General features: G+C 32.5%; 2 protein-coding genes across 5 annotated transcripts; one reads left to right on the top strand and one right to left on the bottom strand.

Annotated features, from left to right (window-relative positions):
- Window positions 1–1,047: 1,047 nt before the first annotated feature.
- LOC113867146 (gastric triacylglycerol lipase-like) lies at window positions 1,048–7,628 on the top strand. 4 transcript variants are annotated; one of them, XM_027502219.1, is made up of 10 exons: window positions 1,048–1,158; window positions 1,297–1,409; window positions 2,032–2,205; window positions 3,121–3,529; window positions 3,640–3,920; window positions 4,003–4,071; window positions 4,618–4,674; window positions 5,622–5,674; window positions 5,758–5,833; window positions 6,254–7,628. In XM_027502219.1, exons 2-10 carry the CDS (start codon window positions 1,366–1,368, stop codon window positions 7,197–7,199), a joined length of 2,109 nt encoding a protein of 702 aa, XP_027358020.1. In that variant the 5' UTR covers window positions 1,048–1,158; window positions 1,297–1,365; the 3' UTR covers window positions 7,200–7,628. The 4 variants fall into 4 exon arrangements, with proteins under 4 accessions (XP_027358020.1, XP_027358019.1, XP_027358018.1 ...); XM_027502218.1 differs by lacking the exon at window positions 1,048–1,158 and having other exon boundaries at window positions 1,166–1,409; XM_027502217.1 differs by lacking the exon at window positions 1,048–1,158 and having other exon boundaries at window positions 1,166–1,409; window positions 5,616–5,674; window positions 6,254–7,611.
- Window positions 7,629–7,710: 82 nt separating this feature from the next.
- LOC113866793 (mediator of RNA polymerase II transcription subunit 25-like) lies at window positions 7,711–12,416 on the bottom strand. Its single transcript, XM_027501592.1, has 12 exons — window positions 12,257–12,416; window positions 11,939–12,139; window positions 11,786–11,851; window positions 11,449–11,656; window positions 10,765–10,835; window positions 9,732–10,619; window positions 9,444–9,497; window positions 9,236–9,264; window positions 8,565–8,639; window positions 8,373–8,463; window positions 7,970–8,056; window positions 7,711–7,872 (listed from the first exon to the last, which is right to left on the bottom strand). The coding sequence occupies exons 1-12, from the start codon at window positions 12,284–12,286 to the stop codon at window positions 7,837–7,839; spliced, it is 1,836 nt and encodes a 611-aa protein (XP_027357393.1). The 5' UTR covers window positions 12,287–12,416; the 3' UTR covers window positions 7,711–7,836.
- Window positions 12,417–15,722: the final 3,306 nt, after the last annotated feature.

The following is a 15,722-nucleotide window of genomic DNA, read 5'->3' on the forward strand; positions in this document are numbered from 1 at the left end:
AGGAAAATTTCATGTTCAATATCGCAATGAAAACGTTATTTTGATGTTATGTTCTTCGTGAAACATATGATTAAAGTTTCGTTAGGTAAAAGAAAAATAAAACGAAAATTCTGGACCAACTAACTCCACTTCACTGCACACCCAATTGACTCCAATTTTCTATGGATTTGATTCCGTCCATTCCGTAGATATTTCCTCCTTTTTTTCCTTCTTTAAATAGAAGTGCTAGTTTTTGCACTTTTGTTGAATATCAATAATAAAATTAATAAACCAACTTAAAAAAATTGTTTAAAAATTATGTTAAGTTACATTTTAATATAAAAACTTATATTCGAGTGAATTTGATATCAATTCAAATCCACCAATAATAAAAATAAGTTAAGACAAGAACATAAATGTTTGATATATTAATAAATTTTGTGAAGAAAACATATGTTTTGCTATTAATGGCCTGTTTATCAATGTACTGTAACAAAGAAACACACTTTTTAAAATAAATTTTATCAAAACTTTTTTTTTCCTTCATTTTTTGGCAAAACAAAGGTTACGGACGTTTTCAAATAGGCTTAATTGTATAGATTAAAAAGTTAAAGTTATCTTATTGTGCACATAATAAATTTTTTTAACTAATGTTATGAATTTTGTTGATAAAAAATTCTAATTTTATCTCATAAAAAATGATTTTAAAAAAAGTTAAGAGTTTAAAATGAATCATTTGAATATGCAAAATTAGAAAACGGAGAAACGCATTTACCTTTTTCAGTCAAATTGAAAGGCATAGATTCCCCGGTTGCATAGCGTGTGCTGCTGCTTTTAAGCAAGAGCCAATTGCATAATCCACGTGTAACTCATCGAAGTCCATTCTTCAATCATTACCGTTCATTTCATCACATTCAACTCCATCAACGGTCCATATTCCCTCCCATAAAACAAAGTAAAATATAGCAGCATTACATAAATCCTCGGGACCCACACATTACGTGTAATCGTGATCCACACCAACGTGATGAAAGTATAGAACTGTAGCCAAAACGCCACACACAGAGCATTTTCACCAATCAAAAGGCTCCACGTGGCTCCCAGACAGAAACCACCGACCTCGTAAGGCAAAGTTTCGTGTGTCTGCTATGTGTTGTTTAAGAACCTTTCCCTTGAATACCGGTCAGTGACCGATTTTAAAAAATCCATGACCCTCCATTTCAATATCTGCTTCCATTTTGTTGTTTTTCATTTTGATTCGATTCTGGGTATTGCCAAATTTCTCGACTTTCCACATATTTTGGATTTGTTTCTTACCCGAGCTAGTGCTTAGATTTGGGAAGGTTTGAAGAAAGAAAGAAACTTTGGAAGGGAAAAAACAACCCCATGATGCAACGGTTGGTTGATCACGCTCTTGCTGTAACCAAAGAGTAAGGCCATTTGTTTTTTCTATGTGGGGGGTAAATATTTTACCATGGTTGTTGGATATCTGTCTTAAATGAAATGGGGTGTGTGTATTTTATTTTTGTATGGAGCTTAATTATGATGGTGCTTGAGGAAATGTTTCAATGATAAGGGCGTGTTTGTTCTCTTTTTTATGTTGGCATAGTTTCTGTCTGGCTGTAATTGTACTGACCGGATGCTTGGTATTATTTTGAATGTTCAATGGGTAACGTTTGTTTGTTGGATGGAATTAAGTCCTTTTGCTTTTGTTATGCTTCAATGCTACAATCAAGGTTTAAGCATACCTTTCTCTCTCTGTATGTGTGTGTGAGGGGTGGTCATTGCTAATATAAAAAATTTGGCGAAAGTAATTCTGTTTAATTTTGTTGCTTTTGTTGGTAAGGATGGTATTTTATATAGCCTTAAGGCGTTGATTATCAATTTAAAAGACTTTTTTTAGTGGCAAAGAATTTTGGAGTCCTAAATTCCTAATACTTTTCAGTTTGTTGGAAATGATACAATGGATTGATATGTTTGAGGATGGGGTGCAGTCTTAATCTATTGTTCATTTGGAAGAGGATGAGCATTTTCATCTGGTTTTTAGTGCAGGTCTGTGAAGGCATTTACTTACGAGACCTTAAACAATATTGTGAGGCTAATCAATGGAGTATCTGCCCTTCTGTTGGCATTTCTACCTGGCAAAGCTAATATACTTGAAGGTATTCATGGTTGGGAACTCAGGCCAACTTTCCGTGGACCACGTTTTCCCCGTTGGATGGAGAAGTAAGTTTTCATTGACATTATTAATTTCTGTGTGAAATTTTTTCTTTATTTTCTTCTTCTTATTTAATTGATTTTATATACTTATATTTGCTACTTATATGCTCAAAGTCACTTGTTCAGTTATTATAATTTCTTTTGTTAATGTTTTTTCCAACATTGTATGTTCTATTATAGGTTGTTTCTTGTGTCATTTACTAAGTGGTTGCATCTATTGATGGTCATTTATTAATGATGCACCTCTGCATGCTTTCACCCCTTTACATCCACATGATTCTGGTGTAGTGCTCTGTTCATCTGCCTGTTATGAAGGTTGCAGCCTACCACACATGGTTACTTTAAAAAGAAGGAAAGAATGCAAGCATAAAGGAACTGTATTAGTGAGTAAACCAAATTTGGGAAGGAATGGCTCAGACTTTATATTTTCTGATTTAAGGATTCAAAGTTTTAATCTCAGACAAGAAGAAAGAAATAACAATTAGAGAAAGAATAAAGTAGAACAGAAAGTGGAGCAAGGAAATTAGCAGAGAATTAAGTATAGTAAACTAGAAAACAATTGTCGCCAAGGAGTTAGTATACAAGGATAAAGAACTAGTATAATTCTTTTAATTATTTTTTTTATTTAGATATTTGAGTCTATCAAAGACTATTGAGTTATTTTATAAATATAGAAATTTTGTAAATTTATTTGACTATGTATTTTATCATTGTTTTAAATGTTACATTCTTATACTTTACAGTCTACCTATTTCTTTTTAATATATATTCTTTTTATTCCTTAAAAGTTCAGAGTTTGTAACATTCTTTCTATCTCATTGTGCGAGGAATGCCTTTTTTAGAGCTTCATGATGGCTACGTTGTTCATTATATAATTATATTGTTGCCCTTGCCCTGAGTTTTGTTTTCTTTTTTTTCTAGTGGTGTGTCCTCTTTCAACCAGTTCATCCATGAACTTTCTGTGGATTCTGATAATTCAAGCCCTGAATACTCATCTGGAGAAGAAGACACTGATACATATACTGATGAATATGAATACCCTCCATCTCCTGCGCCTCAGAGTTCTAGAACCGCAGAAGGTGGTTTTACCAAATACAGTAGGCATAAGATGGATTGGATCCAGTATATCTTACTTTGGATTTTGTTTCCTGTAAAGTTATTGCTGCGCATTCCATTTCTTCTTTTCCACTTAGCTTATTCTAGGGTGTCAAAAGCCATGTCTACCTCTGGAAATAAGCGCCCATCACATTTACATGCACATAAGAGGATGCAAAGCCTCAAGGATCATATTATCCACCGTGCTACTGATAGGAGACGTGGAGTTGTAGAGGTTGTGCAATAGTTTCATTATCTATTAAGTTGTATGGTGTATGTTTATATGTTTTAAATAATTTTCTTATGAAGATAAATTTTTATTGCTAAGTTTATTTTGTCAATCAGGATCTTCATCTAGGCACAGAGTTATGTATAGAAGCTGTCTTTGATGTTGTTCACAAGGCAGCACATCTTCTTCTTTCCCCATCAAAAGCTTTTGGGACATTATTCAGGTTGTTTTCATCTCATGAAAGTGGTGTTAAAGAAGATTGTGACGGTGTAGAGAATGTTTCCATTTCTACTGCTACACTAGGAGAGAATGACCCAAAACCTACAGAGAGGAATATCAAGTATCAGCCTTTGAATACAGATGCCCGGACATGTCAGGATGTCATAACAGATCTTGGGTAATGGCCTTTACATTTTTGTTCTTTTTTGTATTGAAGTTTTGCTTGTTTGCTTCATGATTTCTCATTCTACTTATGGCAGGTATCCATACGAAGCCATTCATGTGATAACTGCCGATGGATATATTCTTCTTTTGGAAAGAATACCTAGGTAAAAATAATTCATTCTTTAGGGAGATCATATGGATCTTCATAGATTTAATGATATACCCTTTTTGAGTTTTGTACTGATTTTCATCTTCTGCTGAAGTTAAAATTAAATGCATCACACATGGTTATTTATTCAAAAGTCATAAATGGATACATCATCCATGATAGTAATTGGCATATTTGATATCTCAATTTTTTTTCATTGTTTGGAGTGAACTACATCAGATATGTGCAATAATTGCCTTATGTTTGAGACTCTGTCTTTTTCTGTTGATAATACTTATTTTCAAACTTAAGCAGTTGCTCATTCTCGACAGAAATGTATCATGGGATGAGAATGAGAGCTTGCAATTTCATGTCTAGGGCTGGAGGAAACCCTCATTATGTTTCATTACGAATATAGTTAATTTCTTTGAACAGGAGTCAGATAAGAGTGTGGAAAAATGTGTGGAAATGGAGATGATTAAGGATGTCTGTATAATTTCTAGGAAAAAAAGTGTTCTCTCTGCAGTGTGTAGTGTCTAATGCCTGTAATCTGACTTCACAGGCGAGATTCAAGGAAAGCTGTTTATCTTCAGCATGGCGTTTTGGATTCATCAATGGGGTGAGTGAGGTTATCCCTGCATTACTCGGTTCTGAATTAATTCTGTGATTACTTTAATAATTTACTTATATCAGTTGAAAGAGTTATACAGTATATTTGTGTTTGAAAAGCTCATGATTTGAAGAATGAGTGTTTTTGCTTAATGTTGTTATGACATCAGAATAAACAACTTGTGTAGGAAATTATGCATAATTTTTGTTACATTATGAGCTTTATTTAAATCAATAGGTGCATGAGTCTTAGTATTAGCAGGATAGAAACAGTCCATTAAATGGAATTGACGTTATTTACCAAAGGCCAGAACATTTAGAATATTTGAATGCTGAACTCACTAGTGCATAGCTTGTTGAGAGGTCTTTTGTACCGCTTAAATTAAGGTTAGCATTGCAGTATTTGCTAGGGATGGGAATATGTGTTTTATTCTAGGAATTGGAATAAACCAGGACAATAGGTGTTCTTGTCATTGTAATTTCTCTGATATGTTAGTTGGTGTATGGAGGGATGACATGGCCTGTATTACTAACAGATAGAGTCAGTGACAACTGAAATTTTTATTCGTTAAAAGTCATGGTGTGCTGATGTATTATCTCCTTTGGCCAAAAGAAAATTATTCTTTTCAGTTTTATCCTTGAAATACATCTCAAATGGGGGAGTAGGAGTCCCCCCTATAAGCCTCAAGACCATATGAACCTCATTCAATGGGGGACTGTATGTGTAAATTGTGAATATATATAGGGACTAATGAGATTTACTGTCTTTTCTTGAAGTTAAACTTGTTTGTTATTGAAATTATGTTTACTGTTCAGTTACATGGTTATCAATTTTTTTGTTTTTTAGACCATAAAGTTAGGACTTCAAATCCATTCTTCTCAAATGTACTTAACCCGTTAATGCAATCAAGATTATAATTATGTTCTAATATATTGCTTATTCTTTCTGAGGTTCAGTTGGGTATCTAATGGTATTGTTGGCTCTCCTGCTTTTGCAGCCTATGACCAAGGTTTGTTATTTTTGTCAACATATTTACTTCGGCAAACATATCCGTTTTGGAATTATTACATGTATATTTTGTTTTATCTGCAGGATATGATGTATTTCTAGGGAATTTCCGAGGTTTGGTTTCTCGGGAACATGTCAACAAGAACATATCATCACGTCAGTAAGTTCATGAAGCAAATCTTTTAGACTATGTTTGGAAATTTTTAGAAAGAATGAAACAGAGACCATGGAAGGGAAGAAATGGAAAGTGAATAGATGGAATTGAAAAGCTTAACCTTCCCTAAGTTTTGGATGATTAATGTGGAAAGGGATAAAGTATATAATAAATGACAATTGTTTAAAAAGGGAAAAAGAAAAGCTATTCCCCTCATCCACCCGTCCTCCCCCTCAATTTGGGGGGAAACAACAAACTTGATAAAATTCTTACTTCCAGATAAGGGGAATTATTCTCTTCCCATTCTTTCCCCTTCTATATCTATGGATTACCTTTAATTGAACAAAATGTCTGATTTTCATTTTTGGCGTCGGCCTGGCTTTGGATTTTATATTATTATATTCTTAGGAAATTGATGTAATGCAGATATTGGAGGTACTCCATCAATGAGCATGGGACAAAGGATATTCCTGCTATGATAGAGAAAATCCATGAAGTAAAAACGGCTGAATTGAGTCTTAGTAAACCTGATATTGAGGAGGAAACTATTGATGATCAGCCTTACAAGCTTTGTGCAATTTGCCATAGTTTGGGAGGAGCTGCTATGATGATGTATGTTATTACACAAAGGATAGAAGGGAAGCCCCATAGACTTTCAAGATTGATTTTACTATCGCCGGCTGGTTTTCATGATGACTCTAACATGGTATTTTCTGCGGCGGACCTACTATTAGTTATACTGGCTCCTGTTTTGTCTCTTCTTGTGCCTGCATTCTATATACCAACCAGATTTTTTCGTATGCTTGTCAATAAGCTAGCTCGGGATCTGCATAACCTACCTGCAGTTGGAGGACTGGTTCAAACTTTAATGAGTTATGTTGTTGGTGGAGACAGCTCAAATTGGGTGGGAGTTTTAGGATTACCACACTACAACATGAATGACATGCCAGGAGTATCTTTCCGTGTTGCTCTCCATCTTGCGCAGATGAAGCGTACTGCAAGATTTAGAATGTTTGATTATGGGAGTGCATCTGCTAACATGGAGGTGTATGGTTCAACTGTGCCTTTGGACTTGGGTGAGCACTATGGACTCATTGACATTCCTGTTGATCTTGTTGCTGGACAGAAGGACAAGGTGATAAGGCCTTCAATGGTAAAACGGCACTATAAATTGATGAAGGGTGCTGGGGTAGATGTTTCATATAATGAGTTTGAATATGCGCATTTGGACTTCACCTTCTCCCACCGTGAAGAACTCTTGTCATATGTTATGTCTCGTTTGCTGACTGTGGATCCTAATCCAAAGCATCATTTGAATGAAAAGGCTGTTGTGAGGCCAAAGAAGAAAGGACAAGTTGCAGCTAGCGGGTAGATTATACAAAACAACTTATAGACAGTTCATATTCCTTTGTGAAGTACTTTTGCCACTTCTTTCGAGAGTTTATGTAGTACCTGCATGTTCGAATATAGAGCTTCTCTGTATACTAGGAGTCCTCTTTTCCTACAAATCTTTGTTTTACGTTTGGAGGAAAATAGTACTTGAAAATATATTGCAAATGTACATTGTAAAATAGTGTTCTGATCATCAAAACAGAACAAAGGCATTAGTCTAGATTAATATTGTATCATGTATGCTTTCAGTCCACTAGTGTTTATTCTTGACAATTTGATGTTGTCAATGGATTTCCTCAGGCCAGTGATTGTATTGATACTTAAAAACATGTCACTCTCCCTCTCTCTCACAGACAAATAGTCGCAGTTTACTTTACCATAATGAATGTGAGATTATCTAAATTCCATGCAATTATAGGAAATATGTATAGTTGTATATCTGTGAAACTGTTGTTACTTTTGCAATTAGTACTGTTATAACAGCCATAAAAAAAAAAGAACTAAGAAAAAAATGAAGAGTATGATATCATGACTGGTCTCTCCTATCCATCAATGCTCTTCAAACTCCTGCAGCAGCTCCTTCAACTTCTAGCTTTGACTTCTTTCGAGAGCCACATTCATTCTTCGAAGAGTGGTTCAACGAACATCGTTTCCTGCCATTTATTTATTAGTCAAATTATGTAAATATTGAAAAAGGCACATTCAGATGAAAACTTGAAAAGAAAATAATAATATTAACATCATACTCACCCCATGGAAAATTGTTCCTAAGTAATGATATTTGCTTTCAGTAGTAGATAAGATCAAAGTCTGAAAAGGGAGATCAATCTTGGCACACTGCATTGACATATTTAACATCAGAAAAAAATCTTCTTGTATATTCCAACAAAACCCATGCAGAAAATGGATCGTTTGTTCCTCTTTATGCTAATTTTTAGTGGGAGAGAATATATTTCATTTGTGTGTGTATTTGAATAATACTTTATGCACATTGCTGCTGCAAGATAAAATGTTTGAAGTCAAATAAATTGTTATTAAATTTTGCAGTAAAACTACCACAAAGCAAATGAAAATTTTAGAATTGGAAACAACTCCATTAAATTGAAATTAAAAATGTTTTTGGACCATTTTATATTAAGTATAGATGACTGACCATGTTTCTCTCCATCAAATAGTCGTACAAGTCAAGATTGTTGAACTGCAATGTCTGCAAGAACACGTAATCTATAGGTCCACGACAAATCCTGCATTTAAACGTTATTAGAATATATTTATATATAAGATTTCCTCGCAAAAATCAATGTTAATTTTAAAAGACAACAACTGTATTGTGTCATAAAATTACTTCTTCGTATGGTTAACAGCCCTCTGAGGTAAGAAGAGGGCTATCTCCAGCCTAGTCGGCCATTGAAGAGTAAGACTGCAAAGAGCAACAAAAATAGATGATCGTTACTTAAGACATTATGCAAAAATGGTTTTTTTTTTCGAATGATTTTGAAGAATAGCTTTTAGGCTTTGTTTAGTAGTTACGAGGGAAAAAAAAATATGAAATGTATTGAAAGACACAGGAAGCGAGGTTAAATTAATTTGTTGTTTGAATGCTAAAAATCTCCCAAAATTAGAAAACTAAAAAAAATAAAAAAATTACAAAAGAGAGATTTTGGAGAGTATCTAAAAAATCTTGTTTTTAAAAGCTCTCAAAATAAGAAATGGTATTTTGAAATCTTTCCTTTCCATTTAATTTACCCCTAAATCTAACTTGTAAACAATGCCTCTCACTTTTTGGATAAATTTTTAAGATGCAAGTATACAGAAAAATGTGTGTTGTTAGTTAGGATTCATTAACATCTAGGTGATGAAAAATGTTACCTATATGAACATAGACTTTTAAGTTGATAATTATTGACTAAAAGGAGGGAAATTAATTACAAATATTGCTATATTAATTGGGGAATGTAACACCCAAGGTTTTCTTAAAGAAATTAGGATTGGACAATATATAGAAGACACACTTACGTGAAGGATGCTGTGTTTCTCTTCATGGCCTGTTTCACAGAGAGAAAAAGGGAAATAGTTCAGCTAATCTGTAGTTAATTAATTCCCATACTTGATAGAATGCAGGTTGTTCGAACGTAGGAACAAAAGCCACTCTGGATCTCACCTTACAAACTAGATGTTCTAGGTCAAGAAAAATTCTTTTACAAATTAATTGATTCTATCATACCTTTGCTTTATGAAGGGATGATCGGTTTGAGAGAATTTTTCCAACCAAAGTTCCCTGGATGTACAAGAGAAAAGATTATTGTAAACCAATTATTTGTGATCAAGGCTCTAAACCCAAATTGCCAAATTTAATGATCAATTAAACATTATATTATATTATATTATATATATATATATATATATATATATATATATATATAGGAAACAAATATCTTCAAGATTTTTCCGTGCATTATCATAGCATTTATTATTTTGGCTTTTAATGAAATAATGAATCTAGCAACTTTACCTCCCATGCATTCAGAAATTGTCGAAGATCTGAAAGACATGGTGGGCGTGGCCAAAAATTTTCTGGATTAAATTGACCCATTATTGGTGCAGGAGGAAGCAAAGGGCTTCCTCCTATTGCAGGTGTACCTAGTGGACCAAACCCAGTCAGTTGGTACTTGTGGTAACTAGGAAAATGTTGGTTACCAATACCATATGGATTAAGCATTGGGAGGCTTGGTGATGATGAATGCGGTTGAGATTGAACAGATGGGTTCCCTGTTGTATGAGGGAAAATGGAATGATCACCAACTGAAGAACCAACCTTCGGAGGATGAACAATATTCCCTAGTCTATCTGCTGTGCTCATTGCACCACTTGGTTGATACCATGCTTGTGGTCCAACAGGCCTCAAATTTGGATTGTTTTGAGGCAACAAGAAACTGGAAATTGCATTGTTTTCTGAGCTAAGAACATTGTTCACTACACCCCTATTGCTTCCAAGTTCCTGAATTAGTCCAATTGATGACCCTTCTCCAGCATTGGCAGTGTATGCATTAGGTACCATTGGTGAAATTGAGGTCAAGTCAACAGTGGATGTTTGGTTTGTTGTTGCACTTTGTGTTGCAATACCCCCCAACACTTGTCTAAATTCTTCTTCCATTGCTCTAATGGCCTCATCTAATGGAATTGACTGTTCTGGCTGAAAGAGGTCATTTAACATTTCCTCTTCCATTGTTGTTACACATGCCTTGGATTTTTTCTTTGGCAGAAAAATATCATTTTCACCTAGCTCAGCCATAATATCATCATACACATTCATTGACTGGGAGTAGCTGGAAGAAGGAACATGTGTCTCATCATTTATTGTAGCATTTGGGACACCAAAGGGCAACGGGCTTAGACTCTCCTGAAAAAAAAAATGTATTTCATGTTAATAAAAAGCAAATGAAAAATACATAAAAATAGGTTCAAGGTGAAAAATAATAACACTTTAAAAGGAATTTAACTCCTTGAAGATAAAAGGGAAAAATAACTCCAACGGCCACACGTACAAATCTATTATTTCTTGCAGCTCCAATGGTTTGCCCTTCAATGGAAAAGTTACCAGCTGAGAATAAGTCTTCTGAAAAATCAAACAAAAAGAAAGGAAGGAATGTTTCAAAGAACTTGATACATAATGGCAAGTGAACAAACTAAAACACAATCACTTGTTCCAAAGGGCTGTTAATTTATGTAGAAATCACTAAAATGGTATTAAGAAAGTAAAAAAGTAAGCTACATAGTGTTGGATAAATTTAATATAATATATATTAGAATTAAAACTAAATTAAAGGGTTGTCCAACAAGAAGAGCCGAGATTTGTCATCAAGGCATTGCCTAGTGGTAGTAGTGGTCACCAAGTGATATAAGTGAAACAACGAACTAAAATCTCCATAAGAAACAACAACTTAGTTACTATAAATAATAATGCATACCTATAAATATTTGAGCACTGATATAAAATGAATAGTAAGAAGCAGAAAAGGAAAATAAGATATTTCTTTTATGGCACTTGGCGAAAGAATTTTATTTCTACAGTAGTTAGAACTATTTTCAGCAATACTATTCTCTAATTAATATGGAAATATGGCAATTAAGTGATACAAAAACTAGATGCAGTTGAATGGGGAAAAACACAAATTACTATCACCCACATGTACATATAAACGCACAAACAAAAGGAGAAGATAGAGAACCTTGGTCACCGCTAGCCAAGGCCATAGAATGTCTCATATCAAATGTTGTCTTCATTGATTCTACATTTTCTTTTGTGCAGAAATCTATTGTTCTTTTCCCACGAATGGCTCGGCGTGCCTCCTTAAAATTTTTTGACAATAAAACAGTAAGTTTACCAATTCTATAATTGGAGATGGGCATGCTTACCATTGAAGAGTCATTATTCCCCTACAAAATAAGGAAAACAAAGTTATGTACGTACCAACCAAAATACACCCAAAAGCTTTTACATTTTGGGAGGCCTAAGAATAAGATATTAGTGAAATGATGTTAAATGTCTCAAAGATTAGCTTTTACCAAACTAAATATCATTCCAAAAGTTGGATGTTGCTTTGGAGTTATTATTGAAAGGGTTACCGCCAGCTGCATATAATAACATGAGCATAGTCAGTGTAAATTAATAGAAGTCTATGGTTAGACAAAAAAAAAAACAGTGTTCTAAGGCATTACCGGGCCAAACATTTGAGCCACATCCAAAAAATCAACCATGGAAGTCTCTAATTGCGTTCCTACATAATTTCCTTCATGGATTTTAGGAACTGGCAATAGCATTTTTCTTGGAATGGGATCACTCGCTGTAACCAGGACGCAGTGCCGTTCTCCATCATAGTATTCTTGTGGTGTCATTTGATTGGAGGGCTTTGGAAACATCTGGTTAATTAGGCCACAATATTAAGATTGTTATGTCCCTTTTCATGATTCCATATGTTAGATAGTAAATATATTAATGGAATAAGAAGTAAAAGGAGTATGCATGTGTTCACATACAGCTAGTGCTTCAGCTAGTCCTTCTACCATGGCATGTTGATTTTGACTGTCCCCATTGAAAGATAAAAGCCATAGGGCGCCCAAAAAATAATCCACATCTCTTGTCCAATGGATAAATTGGGTGTCAAAACCTGCATAAAGGATTGCAAAAGGAAATGGATTTAGGATTTGTCTCAAAGCAAAAATTATATTGAGAGATAGATCCCTTTCCTACGAGGAAATATTACCATATATATAACCTAAGCTTACTATAGAAATGTTTCAAATAGGTGATAATGTGTCTCATAAATATGAAGGCAATAACAATGCTAGAGTACACAACTACTATATGTTACATTGAATAAGGCAAAATATCTTATATAAAAAATATGAAAAAGATAAAAGAGATACCTAGATCAGAGTTGGTGTTAAACATGACAAGTCCCAAGTCACATGATGCTTGATTAGCTTCCTGCTGACAAATGATGCAAGGTAAGGCAAGACATCTTTTGTGGATTATTTGATAGCTAGACTATATTTGCATGCGTACCTTCACACTAAATTAACACCTTAATGTAGGACTAATACATGATTGTGAATCTTCTATTTCAAGTGAAGTATTGGATTAGTTTATATGGGGTGCATAAAAAGAAAGCTTAAACTTTGTTTTGAAATCGATCCGTTTGAGTAAGTACTCATACAAGTTTCCAGCAAAAAAATTGTAACACGAAAATCAAAATAAAAAAATTATTGGTTTAAGACTTATAAGTTTCAAAATTACCTGTTCTCCTGAGTTGCCACACAAAGCCCTGCACAATCAACAAAGAAAAAGGTATACACGTGAGAACAAAATTTACTCATAAACTATAAATTACTTATTCATCTCATTGATTGAGAAAATTAAGCTGCCCCCATTTTCAGTCACAAAACAAAGGTTAACAAATCGGCTATATATACGCAAATTATGCACCATGATCCTTACAACGTTGGGAATTCTACTAGCTAGGTTGAAGATTGATAAATAGACCAGTGAACATTAAAAGTAATCAATTAATTCATATTCATTTGAAGTTATTACTAGTTAGATGATTTCCTCATTTTGTGTCATAATGTGTAATAGTAGAGCATTATTACTTAGCATGATATAAGGTACCAAGTTATACATAGAATTTAAATACATTAAGCTTTACTGCCTAAATTAATCCTCCAATAAATGTTTTAAATATCCCATCTCCGAAACGTAAGAGAAATTAATTTCTCACTTATCAGGATTTATTTTTTTTACTTTCAGTCAAAGTCAACACTATTGCAATTCTATTAAAATAATTTTGCTATTTACTAAATTTAAATTTTACATTAAATTCTTTTGTCATTGAGTGAAACATGAGAGAGAGATAGAGTAAACTCTCCAATCCTATTTAATACTTTGACTCTTTATTTATTGAAGGAAGTATAAAACATTAATGAAGAAATTAAACTTAAAAATAATCTTTTGCCACATCTTTTCACAAATCTTTTTAACAATTCTTCTTCTACTTTTCTACTTTATAGAGAGAAAGTATTATATATATATATATATATATATATATATATATATATATTCCTAAAAATATAAAAATAATGTATCTAATATAATTTTTATTTAATAACTAAAAAAATTTGTAAACATAAAAGATAGAAGAATTTAAATTTTTTTTAAACAACAATGAGATTTTAGAATTTGGTTATTTTACCAACATAATTAACAAGACTTGCTCAGGCTTCTTTGAGGTTATTTTTTTCCTACTAATAAAAAAAACTAAACTTTTATTAAAGGATTTGTACGCAAGAAACTTTTTTTTCACTAATCACTACCATATAAATCTTTTATTTGAAAAAGGTTGAATTTTTTCTTTCGTAAAAGGTTTTCTTGATTATTTGAAATAATTTTAATTGAAATACTTGAAAGTTTTGTTTTATTTTTATTTTTATTTTAATTTTCCCTCTTTACTCGTATAGTCATCTCATTTTCAATCGATTCAAAAAAAAATGTCACTGGTAAATTTTTTTACAAAAATCTATGATATATAAATAATATTAAGGATAGAAAATTGATTTATAAATTTAGCACACTTGTGATTCATGGTCAATAATTTAAAATCTTTATGAAATGAATGTAAAAAAGTAGCAAGAGGTTGAGTACCTAATCGTTGGTTATAGGATGAAAAATACAACAAGCAAATGCATATTAATCAATACATGAGTAGAGAGAATTATGCAAACCTGACAATTTTTACAAGATATTCTGAAACAATAATAGACCAGTAAGGCATCAAGGCTGAGTTACCATCCACTATTATGTTTAACCACTTCTTAGTTGTCATTGATTTTTCAAGAACTTGTGATGCTACAGAAAATAAGATGATGAATTGAAGAGACAAATGAAAATGTAGAGAAGAAAAGAAGATGTAGCAAACTAAAGCCAGAATGAAGTATGGGCATTCTTTGATTATTTATTTAACTTTTATCTCAATCGTTGAAGTTATATTGAAGAGTCGAGTGAATAGGTTTAGACACGTCACTTTCTTTGACTACTTTTGATTTTTTATATTCACCATTTTAACACTGAAAGTATAACTGCAATATTAACAAATATATGTTACCGGGATTTCAGGCTTCAGATATTGTAAAAGTAATTGTAGTTGTTAGTTATTAAGAGCATACATTTACACATCATAAGCTTTATCATTAAGGCAAAACATTTAAATTATGCATAGTTTTTATACTTAATTGCATATTTTGTCCTTTTAGCCTAGCATTTGTGAAATTTTAGTCTTCCTATTTTTTATTGAGTTAATTAAGTTATTCTATTTTTAAACATGTACAAATTTAGTTTTTTTTTTCATATTCTAAAACACCTAATTATCATCATTTTACTTAAAATCTATAAATTGAATCAATTAAGTTATATGTATCAGACAATATCTTCTTACACTAGCGTAAGTCTAAAATTTCTTACACTGAGTCTTTCATTTAACTTACATCTAATGGGTTATAATTTCTTACTTCACTGACCATTAGATATAAGTTAAATGAAAAACTCAAAGTTTTTAGACTTATACTAGTGTGAGAAGAACATTTTCCATACGTATATATATATTCCAATTTTGACATCTTATTTTTCCTAAAATAATACTATTCTTTTTTACTTTAAAACATTTAAAATTATTTATAATAAACTAATTATAAAACCCCAAATATAAAAGAATAATTAACTTAAAAATTGGAGAAAGCTAAAATCACACGTAAATTAAACTAAAAATTAAAAATGCAATTAAGTTTTTTTTGAAATAATTAAGTTGTTTTATTTTTAAATTTGTACAAAGTTAGTCCCTTTTGTCTATATTCTTCCTCCTAAAACACTCAATTCTTATGTCTTACATAAAAACTTATTATAAATCTCAATCGTTGAACTTTATATGCCGAGTGAATAGGTTTAGACACATCA

The sequence above is a fragment of the Abrus precatorius genome, unplaced genomic scaffold (assembly GCF_003935025.1).
Source record: "Abrus precatorius isolate BTA unplaced genomic scaffold, Abrus_2018 Scaffold5, whole genome shotgun sequence".
Lineage (NCBI taxonomy): Eukaryota > Viridiplantae > Streptophyta > Magnoliopsida > Fabales > Fabaceae > Abrus > Abrus precatorius.

What these genes read in the sequence shown, in the direction of transcription:
- LOC113867146 (XM_027502217.1), top strand. Translation starts at nt 1,366, where the DNA reads ATGATGCAACGGTTGGTTGATCACGCTCTTGCTGTAACCAAAGA. An exon ending in CTTTTGGAAAGAATACCTAG is followed by an intron (nt 4,072 to 4,617) that starts GTAAAAATAATT and finishes CTGACTTCACAG; the next exon opens with GCGAGATTCAAGGAAAGCTG. An exon ending in GTTTTGGATTCATCAATGGG is followed by an intron (nt 4,675 to 5,615) that starts GTGAGTGAGGTT and finishes ATTCTTTCTGAG; the next exon opens with GTTCAGTTGGGTATCTAATG.
- LOC113866793 (XM_027501592.1), bottom strand. Translation starts at nt 12,286, where the DNA reads ATGGTAGAAGGACTAGCTGAAGCACTAGCT. An exon ending in CATCCCTTCATAAAGCAAAG is followed by an intron (nt 9,265 to 9,443) that starts GTATGATAGAAT and finishes TCTGTGAAACAG; the next exon opens with GCCATGAAGAGAAACACAGC. An exon ending in ATTTGATGGAGAGAAACATG is followed by an intron (nt 8,057 to 8,372) that starts GTCAGTCATCTA and finishes ATGTCAATGCAG; the next exon opens with TGTGCCAAGATTGATCTCCC.